This window comes from Squalius cephalus (assembly GCF_949319135.1).
Source record: "Squalius cephalus genome assembly, chromosome: 14".
In the NCBI taxonomy this organism is placed as follows: domain Eukaryota; kingdom Metazoa; phylum Chordata; class Actinopteri; order Cypriniformes; family Leuciscidae; genus Squalius; species Squalius cephalus.
The window spans coordinates 5,660,369-5,682,654 of NC_137135.1; the positions used below are offsets into that span (position 1 = coordinate 5,660,369).

A 22,286-nucleotide genomic window follows, 5' to 3' on the forward strand; every position below is an offset into this window, starting at 1 on the left:
GGTTACCGACATTCTTCAAAATACCTTATTTTGTGTTCAGCAGAAGAAAGAAACTCATACAGGTTTGGAACAACTTGAGGTTGCGTAAATGATGACAGAATTTTTAAGTTAACTATTCCTTTAATATTTAATTATGGTGAGAAGAAGAAAAATCAAGTGATAAGAAGTGATCTTTTAAAGGCGATATTTAAAAACATTTTTGAAACAAAGTACAAAACTATTAACTGAAAATAATAATGTGATGTGATCTGCTAGTTACAGTAAGACCGCTAATATCAATTTTGCGTGCGTCTGTGTGTGTGTGTTGGCACAAAACATATAGTGTGAAAGTGAAGTGCCATGGGTATATAACTAACATTTATTTTAGTTATATACAGTAGCCTATTCTATATATCAAGAAGCTTTAGGGTTAGGGTTCATATTTGTCGTCCACTAATCTGAATATTTAGATGGTGGTTATGGCCTTAATACTTTGCACCTGAGGTGGGGAAATACAATTTCTTACTTCAGCAATAACCATTTCAAATAAAATTATTTATATATATATATATATAAACCTGACACATTCAGGCACAAATTGCACCGTTTCCTGAGAAAGACTCTTTACATGAAATGCATCTCGAGCATGAAACATATATTTGCCAGGGGATTTTGCTACAGCTCTTGAGGAATTCATGTTACATTTCATTTCACAGCACAGCTGAACATGCAACATTTTACTCTGAATGCTAAAAAGGTTTCACAGCATCTAATCGGAAACCATTTGCAGTAATAGACAGCTGTCAGTGACGTGGAAAATCCATGCACCAATACCTAATATCATCTGCCGAATAAAGAGCAGAAGACTGAATGGTTAATTTCTGAATTTGATTTGCAATGTGGCAGTGCCAGCCAGTCACAGGAGATCCATCCATGGAAATCGTTTTTCTTGTGCCACGTACACATGATGTTTTTAATTAGACTCCCGTGACAGCGAACAAATGCACACTGTTTGCTGCAGATACACGCTTTATCTATATGCACAACCATACTGATGATGTTCATTGAAATGTAAATCGTCCAGTGTGGATTTGAGTCAGAAAGAACCGCAAATGTAATGGAAAGCAATCAAACATTCATGTTGCCTTGAGCTATGAGCTCTGGAAAAAGACAAACACTTCTAAAACAGCCGTAATGTACTGCTTTAAAATCATATCTATAGACCGCAAAATAATAATAATAAAACCAAACTGAAAGCCAAGTGCTGGTGATTTATTCCATATTTTTCATAGCTCCAGTATTATTTCAAATCTTTTCTAAATCACATTTGGCAACTGCTCCGCCGGCTTACCAAGATAAAGGGCAAAGGTCCATGGACTTTAAAAGAGAGGTGGCCATTGTTAATATTTAATGCATCTGGAAACAGTAATTAAGTTTTCCCCACAAGAAAAGGAATTTGACATGCTCTGGAGAGCCAGTGAGTAATTATATTTGTAAAGAGCAGTGATATAAGATACTCCCCCTTGACTAGGAGTCATTACACGCCATTAAAGGGTCCCAGCAAGCCCGGCCTTATCCACACTTGCGCACACACACACACCAGTCGATGCCCAACGAGACAGGATTTCTATAAACAAATTGTCTCTGAGCAAACTCTGTGTCTGATCAAATCTGAGTGCCACAATATTCACATATCCCATCAGTCACAAAGAGCCAGACGCAGCATCCGCAGGAAAGACTCGCCGGTGATCTGGCATTGGTAATTAAATATTAAACCTGTAATGAGTTCTCAGCCATCTACATGGTGTGGAGTTCACATGCGAAAGTCTCCAAATAGGGCCCCTGGAGAGACAGGGTCCACACTTAGTAGCAATAATTATCACATCCACAGGACAGGTGGAAACGCTGCAGTGCGATGATAAAACTCCAGCGAGACTTATTAAACAGTGCTCGAGAATAAAGACTGTACAGTGAGCTGATCGCTGTTAGTGTGTTGCAAATTTCCAGACTGTATTCGCACGCATCTCCAGTGCTATTTTCATTCTAGACTGCTTTTATGTGATCCTCAAATAAGGCACATGCATGCATGAATACATGAATTTTACATCAAACTCCTGTAACCTACATACAGCCGTGTTCACATTCGCAAGTCAGAATAGCCACAAGCTAAATGAGGAATAATTCTCTCTTCTTACCTTTAAGCTGCATAATTAAATGGAGTCTCTTTTTTCATATTAATATCCTATTATTTATTTATTTTTCTTCCCTGGAATTGTTCGGTCTGCTCTGAATTTCAATTACATCTGCAGCAGCCATCACTATGCAAATGAGGGGTGTCCTGTGTTTTAATAAAGGGAAAATGCTAAGTTCATAGTGCTGCCATCATTCCTTCCACCACCTCTAGAGATTGTACCATTAGCAAAACATCATTTGTAAAATATATGCGAGTACACAACCACTGTGAGTAATTGTTTTATTTCACACCAGGGTGTGAAATACCGTCTTGCTTTAGTAGGAAATACTTCTTAGCAAACTTTTAGTCATAATGGTGTCGACTTGTGTTGTTCCGGGTTTCTTCCGGTTTTCAGTGAAGGATCCAGCGTGTTGTAGACAGCAAAGAATCGTAAATACGGAGCAAATAAATCGTAAAAACCTCTGTGTTTGTAGTCAACATGTCAAACTGGATGAGCACGAACAGTGTTTCAGGCAAAACCGAGGGAAAAACTGAAAGAAACTGCCGAACCGAAACACCGTCACGTAAAGCTGGTTGCAAGAGTGTTCAATTTTTACCATAATCCTGTTTAAAGCATAGACATGGTACAATACAATTTTCAGTGGTAAAACTACTCTTACAATAACTGTTCTGTTAATAACCCTCTGTCGATCTGACGGTCTGTGGGCGGGGATACAAAAATATGGAAGTATAATCTGTAGTTTTCCTCAAAGCCCTGGAGCGTTTTGTCCTCTGGCGGACGTTTGCTGAATTTCTCAATCCAGGAAACATGAGGAATGAGTAAACATTGTTCATTTACATACAGTATACTACCCACATTGTAACAATACAAAGTGGGTTGAAAATCGGTGAAGTTACACTTTAACAGATGTGGTCTCCAAAAAGTTGTAGGTTCAAATCCAGCAAAGAGTCAGCCATGAACTTTACATAGTGTTCTTTTTTTATCAAGACATTTGACTTCAGGTTACTCCAGAAGGATTGCTGCTTTAATATGTGCATATAAATAAAAGCAACTGTTAAACAAGAACTTCAGTATAACAAAGACTCTTCTTTTTGGGATGTATATGGGATGTATTTTGGATTCATAATCAGCTTTAAAAAATTCACTCTTCATTGTGCTTATGTGTCAAATATAAAAGCATAACTGGATGACTGGACATTTTTCTGCACAGATTTTAACAAGTAATAATAATAATAATTCATTACATTTATATAGCACTTTTTCTCAATCAACACAACACTGTGCAAGCCAAACAAAAAGCCGATTGAACTTTGGCAAGATTCATTAATTCAACAGAATCTCTCGCTTCAGTGTTTTGCATTTACTGAGACAGCAAGCAGCATTCAGCATACTATTCAATTAAACGGTAGTTTTAATAATTAAACCCAGACATTAGCAAACATATGCTAAAAATGTAGTTCTCTATACTATTTTTCCAATATGGCTGCTCCTGGAAAGTTCTATAACAACGAAAAGTGCTTACCTAGGACGCCGACTCGAAAGTTGAGCGTAATAACGATGACGTTCCCGTAACTGGCCAGCACGCTTCCGTCAATCATGTTCCCGGTGCCCTCCATGTACGATCCGCCGTGAATGTACACCATCACAGGTTTGGCTCCAGTATCTCGTATGTCTGCAAGAGTGGCCACCATTAAACTCTCACTCCCCCACTGGCCCGATTCAACACAGCAATGCGTCTCACAGTCCTCCCAGATACCAGCCACCAGCTCGATTACAGTCTGAGATGCATCTCATATCAGCCGAGTCATTTGTCTCTCGTAATGAACAGTATGCGCAAAACAGATATGAACAGATGAAGCCATATGGAAGGTCAAAACCTAACTGGCTATTGCAGGCGGCTCTAACACGCTTTAGTGGCCTAAATGATGAGCTCATCGCAAATTTAATGGCCTTGTTAGACTTCACTGCTGTGGCACACAGACACCGAAGGGTTTAAAACGGGCAGGGGTATTTTAGTTCAGCCAAAAATTAAAATGATTGTTCTGAGTAATATTTTGCTTCCGTGAAATGCATAATCATCTTAAGCAAAAGTGAATGTTGTTTTACACTGCCAAGCTCCAAAAGCACCACAAAAGGAGTCCGTACATACATACTGTAAGCACTATATTCCAAGTGCTCTGAGGCCAGAACCAAATGTATGTCATTATTCACTGAAAATCTTCCCCTCCACTGGAATTCAGTTCAAATTTGGTGCAATTGGACGTCACGACAGGTTTGGCATCATTGACTCCAAATGCTATTGGTTCTCTTATTACGTGACCTCTAAAGTTTCTTACATTTTAAAACTAAATTAACATGACTGTATGACTTCAGAAGACATAGAATATAGTGCACAAGTTGTATGAGTTCATTTTTGAAGCTTGACAGTACACTGTAAAAAATGGTCGTAATTTTAACAGTAATAATGTAATGGAAAAAAATATGTTCATTGGTTGACAATATATACCCTAAATACGGTAAAATTTGTACATTTTTACATTTTTTTTCTATTTTTTACAGTAAAATACTGTTAAATTTACAGATTTTGAAAGGACACTGCAAAAAAAAAAAAAACTTCCTGTAGCATTTACCATACATACAAACAAAAAAAAAACAGTAGCAATATTTATGTTTTACAGAAATTAAATTAAATTTATGGCAAAAAAAAAAACAAAAAAACTGGCAGCTGTGGTTGAAGTACTTTACCGAGAAAATATGGTAGAAATATTTTAGGTTTTATGACATTTAACTAAAGTTTATGGTAAAAAACTGGCAGCTGTGTTTGCAAGTGTTTTACCGTAAAAATATGTTACTACTATAGTAGGTTTTATGGCATTAAACTACAAAAGAATGGTATTACAAACCAATTTGGTTATTGAGAATTAACAGAGGTTTAGATGTTGATGTTTTATTGAAAATAATAAAGTTTGATGTATATATCAACATTCACTTTTGTTATATGGGAAACAGAAGCTCGGACAATCTATTGCAACATCTCCTTTTGTGTTTCCCGAAAGAAAGACTAATACAGGTTTAGAAGTACACGAGGAAGAATAAAAGATTTTTTTTTTTTTAATTTTGGCCAAACTATTCCTTTAAAAGAAATCACAATGTTTCTTATTTCTTTCATATTTTTTTATAGACATTTAACAATCAATCATTATCAGTTCATTTTTTTTTTTAATGACATAATATAAAAGAGAACACAAGCAGAGAAAATGGTCTCTCTACAGAGATGAAAGAGACACAAGCCCTGCTGGGCTCAAAATGCTGTATTGTATTGAAGGTTGCCATGGATACGGCAGATCAAAATTCAGAATCTTTGAGAAAGCCTAATCGCAAACACCACTCCAGTGCATTTGCCCCCGTTCGCATTCAAGCCCTCCTATTAAATATGCGCTTATTTGCATGTATGTGGTCACAGCAAATTACCGACTTGCTTTTTTGTGCAAAAAAACAATGTTATTTGCAATAACTGTGCCACTGTCTGCTTAACGTCTCCTTTACATGGTAAGAACGCATTCACACGTTGCGCGCCTGATCTGATGGAACAAGCGAGAACTGATTTGTATAGAATTTTTCCATTTCAGATCCGCCAGCTGAAACATTTATGGTTACGTTTAAAGATTTATCTGGTATCTGATAGAAGTATGATAAGACACTGCTTTGAAATGACAATTCTCTGTTGACACTTATCGTACGGAAGAAAGACAATGTATGGAGTGGGAAAAAGAGGGCGAGAGAGAGAGAGAGAGAGAGAGAGAGAGAGAGAGAGAGAAAAATGCACAAGATTTCCTGCACAAGGGATGCACAGGATGAGATATAGAATGAACAGATCAATTAGAAAAACAATACAAAGATAAGTCATGTCAATGTTATCAGTAACCTCTTTTGTTGATTCACATCATGTTGGTATAAAACATAATACTCTGCTAACTGATCTCTTCTCAAGCAAATATTCATATATAATGTTAAAATCAAAATCAAGCTAGTCCTTCAAAAGTCACATCCTGAGGAAAAAGAGGAGACATATTGATTAAAATGCATCATAAAAACATTTCACAAAAACATCAGTTGAATGAACAGGACATAAATGACCTTAAACATGAGGGAATAAAACTATAGGACATTAAACTGAAATGTCAACTTCATGAATGCACAATAATGGTTGATATGTTCTTTGACATGAAAACATGACTCATTTGCTATGACACACACACACACACACACACACACACACACACACACACACACACACAAACCAATGCGTATGTTTCATCTTTGCATGCATCCTATTCCTTTATATAACCTCCATCAATCATCTCCAAATGAACTAAGGAAGGCGAAGACCCCTGCTTCCTTAAAAATGAAACAACACTTAACACCCCTGAGATGAACGACCTTCTTCACAAAGTCTTCAGCATCTCCATCAGAGTTGTGATTAGGGTGTTAAAACATGGGGGATGTCAGAGCTGTAGAGCTCAGGAGGAGGAGGGCGCGTCAAGCTATCTGTGAACCTCTCAAAATTCTCCACGGGCCACCTCTCAACGGCCTGTCACTCTAGAGGAACTGGACAGCGTGAGCACTGATAAGTGGCCCGGACTCGCACTGACGCTGTAAAACATGGAAACTGTCAAACATTCTCATTGTGAGCATTGTATGAGCTCCCGAGCCGAGGTTTCGACTTTAGACCCCACCGCTGACCTCATCACGGATAACACAAATGTTGGAGATCGACATTTCCAGGTCAAACTGAATATTTCTGAAGCTATTATGGATCGGACTCTGCGGGAAAAAACATAATACATGCACATGCAGCCTTTATACACTGTCTACAGCAACCTACAGTAGTTTCAACTATTTATAGATATGTGTGTGTATAACTCTAAATATATACACTAGAGCGTGACCTGCTGTGATGTTACAATCATGTTGCATTGTGGTCTATGGATCTGCCTGAAGTGTCCATGTTGAGTAGACTCGTCCAAATAGACTTCCCTCATCCATGCACTTGACGAAGTTGAACGCACTTCAAAATGGCGGCAGGGATTCCCCTTAAGGGAAGAGTTAAACACAGCCATAGACACACTACATCCTGAATGCTGGCAATGTCATGTGACCTACGACATCAGACACGCGGCTTCACTGGCAGAATGTCATTCGGGCACTATTTCATAAATACAGCATACTACTTATTTCACACAGTGTTTTCCACATATTGTAAGAGAGTAGGCATAATGGGATGTAGGGGTACGGCATTACTGCGGTACTAGCACCAATTTTAATCGATTTTTTTTTAAATTACAAGTTGTAATGACACACATAGGCCTAAGTGAAATGCAAAAGGTGTGCATGTGGCAATTTGTAGACTTAGACTTCAATGGCTCAACCTTAATCCAGATGGGGACGAGTGACCTTTGAGGAAGGTGAGTTCTTGAGGCTGGGCTCTGGTGTATGTGCATTATATATAATGGTACGAACACAGAGACAGGGGGTTTGATGTGCTCTTTGAAGCCCACCCCAAGCAGTGAATGAGGAGGAGGGGGAGAGAGAGAGAGAGATGGGGAGAGAGGGGAGGGGGAGAGAGGGAGAGAGGGAGAGAGGGAAGGGGGAGAGAGGGAGAGAGGGAGAGAGGGGAGGGGAGGGGGGATAGTTTCTTCTTAAACCCAATGCTCCACCATGCAGACTCCACATCAGATACTAACCAGTAGCACTACTGCATACACTCACACCCCTCAAGATGAAAAATTCGAATTTGAGACAATTTCCTGAGACTGATGCAAAGGAAAATGGACTTTACAAATGTGAGTGCTTTTGTCCATGCAAAACCCGCCACCACACTGCTAGGGTGTCTAGGTTGCTTAATAGTCCAAAGAGTTCATCCTCCAGACTCTATGTTGCTTTGGTTTCAACAATACAAAGTGTGGGTCCCTCCATCAGTATGAAGGCCTGTTCTCACCAACACAAATGTTCGGCACAAAAAGGCACTCTGATTTTCACAAGCGATTTGTCTGGTTTGACCAAACACGGCGGACAGACTGAATGCAAAGGGAATTTCACTCTCTGACAGTAGGTGGCGCTTATTCATTATCCATTTCAGTCGTATCCAACTCTTGGTGATTCAATGGGTCATCTCTTGTCATATGAGAGACTGTCCATGAATTTTCATGCCTATAATTTTTTTTTTCTTTCTGGGGTACATCGCCAGTTCTTTGCCCAACCCTCCCCGTTACCAATCTTAAGACTCACACACACCTATGGACAAGTTAGCATCTCCAGTTCACCTATACTGCATGTTTTTTGATTATGGGGGAAACAGGAGCACCCGGAGGAAACCCATGCAGACATAAAGCCACTGAGCCATAACAGCACTACACGACTTCTGACGCTCGTCAGAGACAATATAAGAAGTGAAACAGTATTTACACATGTTCAGTTTACTATATTCACTATGACAGTGGTCGGCAACCTTGACACACGGAGGGATAATCACATAAAATCACATTGTAATTATTTTTTTATTTGTGAGTTTTATTAATTTTTGTGAAACTATTTACATTTATTTTTGGATCTTAATCTATTTATTTGTGAATTTGATATTTTTTTGTGAATCTCTTTACATTTATTTGTAAATCTCAATCATAATCAATCAATCAATCAATCAATCAATCAATTATTTTGGATAATTCAACCATTCTAACCCCATAAAGTGAATATTCCTCCCCAAAGTTGGCACACGTGCCATAGGTTGCCGATCTCTGCACTCTGGTGTTTATCAAACAATACCAAATACATAAGTACAGAGACAACAGAGCCGATTCCGGATTCTTCCTCTGCTATTCACTGTCGTTTTAGGTAACAGCAGCAGCTCTGAGCAAAGGAACAAAGGCGCAAATCTTATTGGTTGGCCAGTTTAATTTTGCAGTACGATTGTAAAGAGATTAGAACAACTCACATTACAAAATCACATTGGCGGTGTGCAAATGTTCATATTGGCCTGAACAGCCATCAAAATGTTTATCGCACAAATGTTTGCTCCAAACTTTCGTCTTGGTGTGAACAGGGCTTCAGTATATATATATATATATATATATATATATATATATATATATATATATATATATATATATATATATATATATATATATATATATATTTTTTTTTTTTTTTTTTTTTTTTTTTTACAAATGTATTGTTCATCGTAAGTTCAATCTCTTGGAAAACGAATAACACACCTCTCTAAAACAAGTTGTGTAATTTGAGGTCACTCATGTCTTTGCCACAAACTGTGCAGGACAAGTTATGCATCAAAGATTAAGACTGCGGATAGGAGTTATTTCAACGTACTAGCCAACAATGCAACATATGCACTATGTCTGCAGTCTGTTCCTTCAACTACTGGCACAACATTATACAAACAGGCATACATCCAGTTTGGCCCATTGTTTATTTAACCCATCCTGTGTGACAGTGGGTACTGAACTCTGTGAAATCCATCCTAACACCCCAGCAGGTGGAGCTGGCCTGGCCACTGGCACCATCAGAAGATGGCTGGTGTCTAGAAGAGTTAAGTGCTCTTTTGCCCAATTAGAGCACATGGATAAGCGAGCCAATGCAATGGCAATGTGCATCTATTTGTCAACGGTGGGAAGTCTATGACAGCAGACACATGAAACAAGGTATACTGTATCTTCCTGTGGGCCAATGATAATTTATTACTACTGCCATGTCTTGCATTAATAATTAGTTCCATGTGCCTACATATACACCTACAAAATGTACAATATCAGTGAAAACCAGAGTGGAAGGAGGTGTTGTATAGCTTTGCTTAGCAGCACCTGAGGTTGGCTTAATTGCCAGAGATGTTCTACAGAATGAGAGGCACAGCAATATGTTTGTGCAAAGCTTGATGACTGAAATAAGGACCACCAGCTGAGAAATGATGCCAACAGCTTGCTAGTTACATTATGTCATATGAGCACAGTCTATTTCAGTGCTAAAGACAGACATCTGGGCTGAATCCAAAGTCATATTGTATCCATCAGAGACAGTAAATCAGATTAGGATTGCTGCATCCCAAATCAAACACATCAAATTGCTTGGAAAGTTGCTTGTGTACAGTTTCAGGAGGAATTTTAGAAGTATATGCCCAAGCACACTTTAATCTATAGAAAGGTATGTGCATTTATCATGTTAGCAAGGTGTTATTTTATGACACAGATGTCCCAATACTAATGTATTGACTTCCTAGCTTGCATTCCTACCTAGAAGCAGATGAATTGGGATTCAGTCAGAGTGAGCAGAAAGAGATTGCCTTAATTTGAGCCTAAAGGCTCCTGCGTGACCTGGCGAAGGGTTAAGTGTGTGGTGATGTCGTCTAGAAATGTTTGCCAAGGAAGCATGGCCTAGATTCACAATGATACTATGTAGCCAGAGACGAGTAGAGGTTGTAAGGTGAACAATGTGTCATGATCACTACTACTATAATTCACAAATATGCAGTGGCAGCTCAACTGTAGATTCTGTGTCCGAGTATTGTTGCTTTGACTTGCACGCCTTGTTAGACAAATGGGGCATACTGATATATAGTTGGCTCAAGTGGAATATCATTCACGCGCTGTTCAAGTGTCAACACTCATTTGTAGCTCTCTTACATTTGATATCTTCAGTGGAGATCACAAAAAATGCTTTAACAAGGAACTATTCACCAAGCACAACCTTCCAATCTAGGGCAACGCATTCAGCTCATTTGCCACTTTTGCCTGCTTTGTATTCTTGTTTTATTTGAATGTTATGGCATGCTTCACAAGCCATGTTCCCTATTGTCACAGTTGACGCCATATCCCTGGGCCATTCAGAGTCAAGGAAAAACAGGCAGGCCATTGATGCAAGGTAATTGGCACCTCATGCAAAAACATGCCCTGGGCTAGAACACGGACACCTCAGTGGACTACATCTCAATCCAGAGCTGAATCCACATCCCACTGGGACTGCTTCGGCCATAAACCCAACCTCCAGACCAAGCGGAAAAGCCTCTGTAAGGACATGCTGCTTGACTGCTGGAGCCTAGTGAATTTTTCATGGAGAGCCGCCACATTTGCACAAGTCAGAAATTGGATTGTCTGAACCAGCCAATTGCAAAGGTAATGCAACCGCTTGGGATTGGAAGTCCAAATCCTCCCGATGGAAGCTCCTCTACATGTGGACGTGTGCATTACAAGGCCTCTGCCTCTACTGGTATTGAAGAAAGCATATCGATTAACACTGCTGTTAATACCCCTGACTGAGTCGCTTCAAACGTGACTTGCTTCAGTTTCCATTTCAGCCTTAGACACTGCTGTAAAGTACAACAGTAGAATGGCAAATACGAAGCCATCTTGCCTGCAAACACAGTAAATGTGGCCAGCCAGACACAAACTGAGAGCAGCACTTGGTCTAAACCAACAAAGGCACAGTAGGGGCGTACAGCAAGACCATAACTCCAGCACTGAACATGTCCCTCACCTATAAAATCTATTGTCAGTTTAGGAGCATAAAGGAACAACAATAACAGGATTTGAGATAGGTTCTGGGGTTTAAGCCTTTTGCAGTAACCGGGGAAGAATACTTTGCCTATTCTAATCTCGCCAGATATCCACCCTGAGCCCAGAATATCCCAAGATAAATGTTGAAACTGAACAATGCTCTTGCTGATTGGCAACTTCTCTTGCGCGCATGCTTTCCCCCCTCCGTGGCTAATCCTCTTACCACAACTTGTCAGCCTCTCTCTCCTCATCTAAATCCATTCGGCTGTTTTAAAAACTGTGTTGTGATACACATGCTTGCCTCATATCTGCCTCCATGTTGCTGAACACAGACAGTGTGAGAAAACCTTGCATGCTATACACGGGAGCCAAACGTTGAGACTATAACGAAAAGATTTCGATTACCACTTCACGAAAATATGTGTTTGCACTATACAACGGCCTTGAACTGATATGCAGTAGTTATTACATGACTAGATGACACTCAAAGGAACGAGGCGTCAAGCATCAGCAGTACAGCCGGCTTTATGTTGCACGCAGGTCAAGCACTGTAACACAATGCTCAAGGTTCAACCAATTTCAACTTTTACATCATCTGCTACAGACCTTTCGGACACGATCCTGTGTATCTAACTATAAAGTGTGAAGGCATAACATATTCTATGTAAATAAATAAATGGTAAAATCACCCTTTCATGATGCAATGTAAAACGTTTCTCATGTGGAGGTCATAGCAATGGGTGACGTTTGTGTTGAGCAGTTTGCATTGTGTTAAATAGTCTGCGTTCAATCACTCAATACAATTTTGGTACAAAATAATCAGAGATTTGGCAACATGGACAGGTTGCGTAGCATGCCGTTATCCTTGAAAGGTATGGACAGAACTATGCAAGGTGCAAGCCAACATGACCCAAGATTACTTGTGACGAGGATAAAAATGTTTCGTGCTGACCTAAAAGTGTGTTGTGCTGGGAACTATGGAGCGAATTTTGTGCCATAATTAAACAAACAAATCCAGCATTTTGCAAACAAACTCAAACTACTTCGCAAAGGAAAACTCGACTCGCAAACAAACTCGATCTGCTTTGCAAAGGAAAACTCGACTCGCAAACAAACAGAAAGCAATGTGCAAGTACAAAGGTCAGTTTGAGTGAAAATGCAGTGGAGTAACAAATACGTATTGTGTTTTACAATATAAATAAATGAGCCAAGATAATACTTCACAAATAAATACAAACCACCCTACAAATTGCATGTAACCTTTGAACAAATACCAAATCTAGTGCATACAAATGCATATCTGTCTGTTATGATTGTGTGACACTTGGCTTTTTATGAGATCTCTTGGCTCGATTTACTCACAAATGCAGTTGAGCAACTTCCTCTTCTCTAAAACAGTAGATGGCGCTAAACTAGGGGATTAATTTAGCGCTAGTCTCCCGGGAGAAGCACTGATTTGAAACTTGCCTTTGCCTACAGCTGAGGAAAATGAGCAGTGAACAGGTGAGTTTCTGTCTTATTTGATCTATAATTAACCTTTTTGAGGATTTGTTTGTTTAATTATGGCACACAATTCGCTCCATAGTGAACTACTGACACAACTGACCTCATTCAAATGTTTGGTATTTATATGCATCGTAAATCGTATACTGTATGTAAAGTCATTTAGAAACCAAATTCAATAATTTAGCATATTGTTGGGTTTATGTTGATTTCCATATCTGATTTTAAGGATATTCTTGTGACTTTTGTATGATAAATTATAATGTTCAACTTCAACTATGATGAAGTTGTGAAGAAAAACCAGTTGAGAATCACTGCACTAATCAACACAATTATGCGTCTGTAGCCTCTTATATACAACAGATGAAAGAAGAAGAAAAAACAAAACACGGAGCCAAGCTGAACCTACGCAATTCACGCTACCTCTAAAAATCTCCCTGACATGCTAAGTATTGATGTATTCAAAACACAGTCATCCTCCACAGCCACACAAAGGACTTCGATGACTCTTTAGACCATGAGAGAAGATAAAAAGGTGCAAGAGGGAGGGCTGCATTCAAAGTACAGAAAACAGAAGCTAAAAAAAAAGATCCAAGACATGCAATTGTCTTTTGTCACCAAAGAGAATACCTTCATCTTCATCACCGTCGTTATCGGATAAATCCTCGCCCTGTTTTTTGGAATGGGTTCCTGTTAGTAAAGCGGGGAAAATACAGAGAAGCACAGGAAAATTCAAAATAGTATGATCATCAAAACAAGAAAAATGGACAAAAAAGCTTAACAAAGAGCTGCCACATGTGATCAAGATTAGACAGTATTCATTGACTGTAACTGACCAATAGCTAACACAAATCACTTAAATGTACAAACATGATTGCTTAATACTGTATGCAGAATCAAGTTCACATAATGTGCATCTATTAGAACACAACCCTAATAAGAGGTTAGAATTTTGATGTAAATTTGGTTAAATGTCTAAAAAACATGACAGATTATTCAATAGCAGGGCATTAAAATAAACGATCGGTTGTGTTCAACCCTCTTATTAAGTCTGTTCTTAATATTACAGATCACATATACAGATTTTTTTCAAACAAAGTAGTAGTACAATACAATGAGTGCTGCAGTTTCATTCAAATAAATGACATACTTTTCAGAGGGTCAAGAGCTTAACACACTATTAATAAAAGCATTAAAAAGCATTAACACGACAAGCTACAATTTGTAATGATAGAGTAAACTTCATTATTCTTCGACCATTTTAAAATGCCTTAATATAGATTTGACTCTGTTTTTCAAAGCGTAATCATTTCATCATTAGTGTTCATTTCAAGTGAACGCTACAAAACACAGATGCAACTAATCACATCACCACAATGTCTTCATCAGTGTTTGTACAGATCCAGTTGGATAAATCAGCACACTCGCTGATCTGCATGTTTAGCTACAGTATTATCAAAAACCCTATCCCTAAAATCTGTCGGGTCAGTTTGGAAAGCTGTTCCAGGAACTTGTCCTACTTGGCAAAATCCTGGTCACCCAATGATTCATGTCTTAAATCAGTGGGAAAGGATCAGAGAAGGGAGGTCAATCTTTTTATGCATGCTGTTCTTTTAAGAAGTGCAAAGTTTTAGCAGTACAAACACATGTTTAAAGCGCATGGAAAGACCTGTCTCGTGCGTGTGTTGTAGCGCACTAGGTGTGTGGCGTTACACTGTTAGGTTAAGTTGAATGAATGCTTTGTTTGAGAGAGGTGGCAGCTGTGATACCCGAGGCGAGAAAGCTCTGTCACTTCAAATGTCCTTTGTAGTGCGTCTGGATTTAATGGCATTGTGTTGCAGTTCCCATAAACTATATTATTATTTTTCATTGAGAGTATTCACAGACCAAACGATTCAGCGTTAATATATGGCTGACGTCAGCGAAAATCTAATTTTGAAATACAAATGCAAAATCCCTGGATTTTGAATGTTATTAAGTCAGAATTGAGAGTTTATTTCTCGTAATTGTGTGTACATATCTCCCTATTCTGACTTTATAACACGCAATTCTGACTTTATATCTCACAATTCTGATGCTACGATGGTGACGATTGTACTTTTGATAAATGTTCTGGAATCCTATTTGAATGTTTTATCAAATACTTTGCAATAAGGTTAACATTAGTTAACTACATTAGATAACATGAACTAACACTGAAGAATACTTCTAAAGCATGTATTCATCTTAGTTTGTTAATTTTAACATATACAATACTAAAATTTAAAAGTATTTTTATTGACTAATGTTTACTAATCTGTAACAAAATGTATAATTACTATTACTTAATGCATAACTAATGCAAATTTATTTTACCATATATTTAGATTGTATGAACAATTAATCAGTAACTACTGTACACAGATTTGAGTCTCACAAAACTTCATGTTGAGTTGGACATTATAAAAACATTGACTTGATAACTGAGCAAGTTAGTCACTAGATGATTTAAATGTCCTTCATTTGTTCATATTGACCCAGACTACACTATTCGCTTTGACATTGCACTGCATTTACTTTTCAGTTAGTTTTCTTGTAGCACCACCATTTTAGTACGTATTGTCATTAAAACATACAAGTTTCAAGAACCGTTGACAGAAATGAATGCCATGTGAATAATTTGTTTAAAATGGTTCTGAATAAGATTCCCAGCTTTATTCAGCGCTTTTTATCACATTGATATTAACCTCAGCGGACGGCAGCCCATCTGGTCCAGCGTCTCCACACACTTCAGCTTTTACAGTGAGCTAATACAGCCTCTTTGACCTATGCGTCAGTGTAAAAGCTCACTGAATGTAAAGTGCATCCCATTCTGAAGAGCAGGAGAAGTGGGTCAGAGTGACAATGGATTGAGCCCAGATTTACATATCGGAAAGGTCACAATGTGGCGAGGGACCTATTGGCGAAATGTTGATTTCTAACAATCCAAGATGGTTTTCACTTTACTGTCTGTCTCAAATCCTCCCTGTGTGGCTTCTCTATTTAACAATCCCTCTCATTCCTCTGCGTTTCTCGTAATATTATATCTTTTGTTACTTCTGGAAAAGAATTTCAATGTGAAGAATGCAGAGAATATTAAAGACCCCCTGTGGTGAAAATCAAGTGTTTAATGTTGACTATGTGGTGTTTTTAATATGCAAATTTAATGTGCAAATTCATCAGTCTGAGTATTTTCTTCTTAAAACTGCAGTGAACCAAAGAGTCTCAAAAACACCCCTGTTTCCTGCCATCACAATCATGTGACCTATCCCGTCATGAGGGGGCGGGGCTTTTCTCCACTGACTTCTATGATGTTCAAAGCGTTTCTAATGATGCCGACTCTGAGATGGCGAAACACGGCATGTCACAAGCGGTGACGAAGCAGGCGAGAGCATGAATGTAAAACTTTATCATAAAGCAGCAGAATTTTTAATGAGTGCAATATTTGGTGGTTATGATCGCTACTGAGGATGGAGGTCATTGAATGAAGACTTGAATTTGAGTTTATAATCCAACACAATCATATGATTTTGAAGATTTGAATTACAGAGCAAGAATGAAATGAATTACTTTAAATGAATTATTTTAAGGTGCAGTTGTAGTATATTTGATGGTCATTTTCTTGAGTCACAGCATATTCAGAAATCTACTTATGTAAATGTACTAGGGCTGTGCAACGATTAATCTCGATTAATCGCAGCCAAAATAAAAGTTTGTGTTTACATAATATATGTGTGCGTACTGTGTATAATTGTTTTGTATACTGTATATAAATACACACACATGCATGTTTATATTTGAGAAATATTTTCATGTATATGCATTTATATATAATTTATATTATATATAACTTTTTTAGGTTACAACTTTATTTTAAGGTGTCATTGTTACAGTGTAATTATATATTTAAGTACTGAGTAATATTAAGCAACTGCATGTACTTACTGTAGGGTTAGGGTAGGATTAGGATTTGGTTGATGGTTAGTTGCATGTAATTATGCATAATTCACTGTGTTGATAACAAAGTGTTACCATATTTCATATATAAATAAATATAAACTCTTAAATATATGCATGCATGTGTGTGTATTTATATATACTAAATAATTATACACAGTACACACACATATATTATGTAAACACAAACTTTTATTTTGGATGCGATTAATCACGCTTAATCGTTTCACAGCCCTAAAATGTACGAATACTCATGAATACTCATTTTCCAGATCCAGGAACACCTGATTAAACGTATACATATAGCATAATCAATTAATATCTTTTTTTGTAAAAATTCACAAGCATGACTCATTTTACCTGCAACAATATCAAGGCATTTTGAGAAACTAGTTTTACTTTCTAAAATATCGATGCCTTTTGTGTAAGTCTATTGACGCCACAGATTTCCCAGTAAACAGAAGCTGAAGGCACTTTTGCTGTTTTTCTAGTAACCTGCAAAAGGATCAGACACCTTGAGAGTGCGAACACATTGTTATTTGCTATTATTGCCATAACCTCATCTTTTCATCTAAAGCAATCCGCAAATAACACTTTGACTATAGTCTCCACTCGTGGATGACAGCACAAAGGAAAGTCGTTTCTGAGGACTTATGAAATTGTGTACAATAAAACCAGGAACATGTTATTAAGGAAGTGACTAGGGCCAATTTCGACTTGATGTCGACTTTAAAGGTTAAGGAGACTATAATCCTAGAGAAAGGACAGCCGAAAATTTGCACCAGGGCATTAGTAGCCCAGAGGACTTTTATATCACAGGCCTTTTGTTTTTATTACAAGTGCTGGATAAATAGAGGACCGCATTATGAGCTGTCCTTGCCGTTAACCGAACAATAACCAAGAGTGACTGCGAAGAGCGCTTATGAAAGAGAGAAAAAGAAAAAGAAACGGCGCACGGAAATTGATGATTACATTAAGATCGCTGAAATATCAGCAGTTTCTAAAGAACTTTATTGATGACATACATTCTGATTTTGGAGTGGATGAAATGAGCAAGCGATGTATAGATCACGAAAACCTTGGAGGAATAACCGGCCCTTTATAGAAGGACTAAGAACAAAGACACTGCGCTCTGAACAGGCAGATACACTGGGCCAGCGAGCAGTGTGGGATCCCAAGGAAAACTTCCTGGATAAGCTGTGTCTTGCATTTCAAGTGTCAGTGAATGAAGCGCCACTGGCAAGACTTCGCTCACGCCAGGCCTATGGGCTGCCGCACATTTAAAAGAGCTGCTCCATATCAAGCGGAGGGGACATCCGCTTCCCTTGTGCCTTTCTTCCCTAACTTCCGCCCACCCCTTTTCTCCGTTTATGCCTCTGCTGTTTGCCATGCCTGCGGCTACACGCGCACACATCTCAAACCTCGGGAAAGTCGAGCGATCCAAAAGCCATTTCCATGCCATTTTATTGTCTGTCACTGCTCAGTCGGAGCCTGGTTCAGATTCTAACGCTTAGCAGTTTCCATCACGCTGGCAGACCGCCGGAATATGACGACTTGTCCAATTCGTCTTTCTCGTGGGAAAAAAACCCCTCTGAATGGCGTGTAAAAACGTTCTCCGGTTTGAGCCCGTCTCTCAAACAATTAGACCGCACCAAAGCAGGAATTCTCTCTTGATAAATGACATTTAAAACAGAAATATCTCCCTGAGTGATTTCATCATGCATGCGTGTTTCATGGGAAATCCGTAGCCAACATCGGAATATTATGTTAATAGAAGCAAATAATCATAATTGACCATGTACTTGGGGAATGGCATTAATGCAATCTTTAAAAAACACCCTTTAGGCATTAAACGTTCTGTTAACAGCAGGGAGTTCTTAAACTGAATTTATAAACAGAAATAGATGCACGAAGTTTAGACTACAGAATTCATTAAAAGCGCCTCCTGCTAGCATCAAATGGTATATGATTATAAAATATTCAGAACAGAACATATAGTTTGGTCCACAATTGGTTTGGTGATAAGGTCCTATACATTAACCGCAATAGCATAACAATGAACACCTTTACAGCCATTAATCATGGTTAATGTTAATTTCTACTTATGCTAATACATTTTAACATTTCAAGTTGTGTAAATTAGCATTCGTTCTGCAGGGCGTATTTGATCTGAACCCAAGCTACAATTAAGAAGCTAAAGTTCAGCTAAACGTTTCATTCTCTCCCACATTAAAATATATCAAGTATAATTAAAATATACGACCATACATAAATATTGATAGCTTTAAAGACCAAGTATATAAATAACATTATTTTGGTACATTATTACAGTATAGTCATGGAACCTTAAAATAGTGATTTCCAGGGCTGGAAAAAAGAAATGGAAATCAATAAAATGTTAAAAAGTCATAGAGATTACATGGGAAATTCAAGTGTGAATAAATGTCTTATTTTAACATATTATCTTCTAGACATTGCTCTGCATGTGCAGCCTCTATAATTATGATTATTATGATTATTATTTTATCCAGTAAACACAATAGCCTGGGTCAGTAATGAAAGGTCATTGTGAATTGTTGTATAATTTAAGGGGTCCTTGTGTCAATGTATTATTAACAAACTCGAGTTAACAATGAACAATAGTGTATTTATAAATCAATATTAGCCTAGATTAATAAATGCTTGCAAAAATGTTGTTCACTATGAGTTCATGACATCTAATTCACTAATTGTTCCTTATTATAAATTTTTACATTCAACATGAAGTCATGACCCAACACAACACCAAAACACGCAAAACTGTCCTTGGCTAAACTTTTCCAGGCTGACGGATGAATGCCACACAGACTGTCAATGTTGGGATCTGTCTGACAGATACATTCGATGGCTTTGATTGGACGCACCGCCTTCTTTTGAATGTTGATGAGCCAATGAATTGTGTCATTTTGTTCCAAATGAAATGCATATTAGCATTTTATTATTGACATTTAGCGTTTTCCCCCTGCTGTTTATGTGACCCATTTTCACATGTTTCACAAAAGTAGAACCACTGCTTAAAGGTCAACATGAATCCAGATTTCACCCTGATTACTTACTTAATGCTCCTGGCCTTATTGTGAACGATTCATTAGTCCAAAGAAACACAAATGTTTAATCAGTTTTGGGTTCACTGTCATGTTTTGATCATGTGCTGGGAATAATAAGAAAATAATATCATATTTATTATTTGATTATTTAAATCTCCAGTTTGATAGGAAAACAGACTGCTACAGTTAAAATGGTGTTGCATTTGATCTCAAAATGATGAATGTCATTTTAAAAATGAGCAGAAATAAGTTAATGCAACCTCTTCTTTACATTAAGTAAAAACAAAGCTTGGTTTATATTTTTAAATGTAGTACTGTATTGTATTTGCGGCCACAATAACAGCCCCTTTTTCTCTTTCTTCTTTTTATTCTCACATGCTGTGGTGGAGCGGTGATGAAATATTGTTCTCGTACTTATACTTTCCAGCATTTCAAATGCAAAAATTTTGTCAAAACACAGACAGAGATTTTTACGCGGGTGGTGGGAGAACAAACACTTTATATTCGGATGTAAAATCACAAACTAACCCCTGTAAATGCTGAATATACCTTACATCCGCATGAGAAACATTTACCGTCCGAATAGGGCTTCAATCAAGTTGAGTTCACGTCACCGCCTTGTTCTGTTCACTGTGGATTATATGTGTCAAATAAACAGCTTATGGTTTTCTAAACTTCAGCTCGCCTTCAGTGGACTTTTGTTGCAATCAATCAAATTTTGTTATAACTCAACTGTAATAAATAGCTCCATCTCTGAAGCCTCTTTTTTATTCTCTCTCTTCCAACAAACCCCACAGTTTCTTCCCCCCCCTCTCTCTTTTAAATTGCTGAATGTGCTGTTTCACTCATATGTCATATTATAGAAGTGAAAAACAACACGACTGCATCCAAAATTGCGCCAAAAATACTCTGTGAACCTGACATGACAAAGCAAAAAACTGCAGTGAAAATGCAATTTCATAATTTGTCAATGGATCAGTTTTGTGGGATTAAAAATAAGACTTTAAAGCGAACGAGGAATTAGGGTTTCGTCATTTGCTTTTGTGCATTCATCAGAAAATAGCTCTTTCTGGTAACAGATCGAAGTGTTTGTGCACTTGTGAACTTTAATGTGTTTACTAAATGTAAGACCTTTTATAGGTGTGTGTGTGTGTGAGTGAGTGTGTGTATGTGTGAGAGAGAGTGTGTGTGTGATTCAGAATGGAGTGTACCTCCATTCTCTGTCACATTTCCAGCTTTTCCACCTAACATAATGTCTTGATAAAATTTTCTTTTGTAAATCCCTGGGGCAAATTGGATTGAAACAGCTCGACGGAGTGGATAGACCATCAACAAGCTCTTAGAGCACAAGCGTACTGTTGCCTGGCAACCCTTACTGATGGTTTTATGTTATGCAAATTTGACGGAATTTACATAAGATTTCATGTTGCTGCATGTTGAGACTAACAGGTTATTTTTTGGTCTGATCAAAAATATCGCTCTCTAACAACCAAAACCCTCATTTTAGAGTTCAGAATTGTGCTTTCTAATGCAAATGTTGTGTTGCGAGTTCACAACTTCAGCTGCTCTTATACATTAATATATTACATGCTATTACGATAATCAGCGTGTAGCCTTGGGAAATCGCAAACCCCAAATATAAACGCCCGTAGAAACTCTGATAAACAAAACAACCATTTAATACAAGAAATCATTGGCTTAATACTAAAAGAGCATTCAGGTTTCTTTTTAATGCTATCAGCCATGATATTTGTAGGTTCAGCAGATCTAAGCATATTAAGAAGAGGAAATAAACGAGGTAGAGTAAATGCGTTCCTGACCCATATCCAGACAGACGGCTCCTCTAGGGAGGGCTTGTTCCCGTAAGACTTTCCCTCACACCACATAGATCATTTAACCGACAGCGCAAACTCGCTGCAGCCGTAGTTTCCCCCTGAACGCTGTTGTTAATAGTTCAGCAGCTGCTTCTGTGGAAAGACATTGGT

General features: G+C 38.0%; 1 protein-coding gene across 3 annotated transcripts in view; it reads right to left on the bottom strand.

Moving 5' to 3' along the window:
- Nucleotides 1-22,286, bottom strand: part of nlgn3a (neuroligin 3a) — a 202,478-nt gene that overhangs the window by 113,883 nt on the left and 66,309 nt on the right. For 2 of the 3 annotated variants that reach the window (XM_079891893.1, XM_079891894.1), the window contains exons 4-5: nt 13,871-13,930; nt 3,697-3,846 (exon numbers count right to left, since the gene is read on the bottom strand). In XM_079891893.1, coding sequence (XP_079748019.1) covers nt 3,697-3,846; nt 13,871-13,930 — 210 coding nt within the window. The remainder of the gene's footprint in view (nt 1-3,696; nt 3,847-13,870; nt 13,931-22,286) is intronic. The other variant, XM_079891895.1, reaches the window with a different exon arrangement.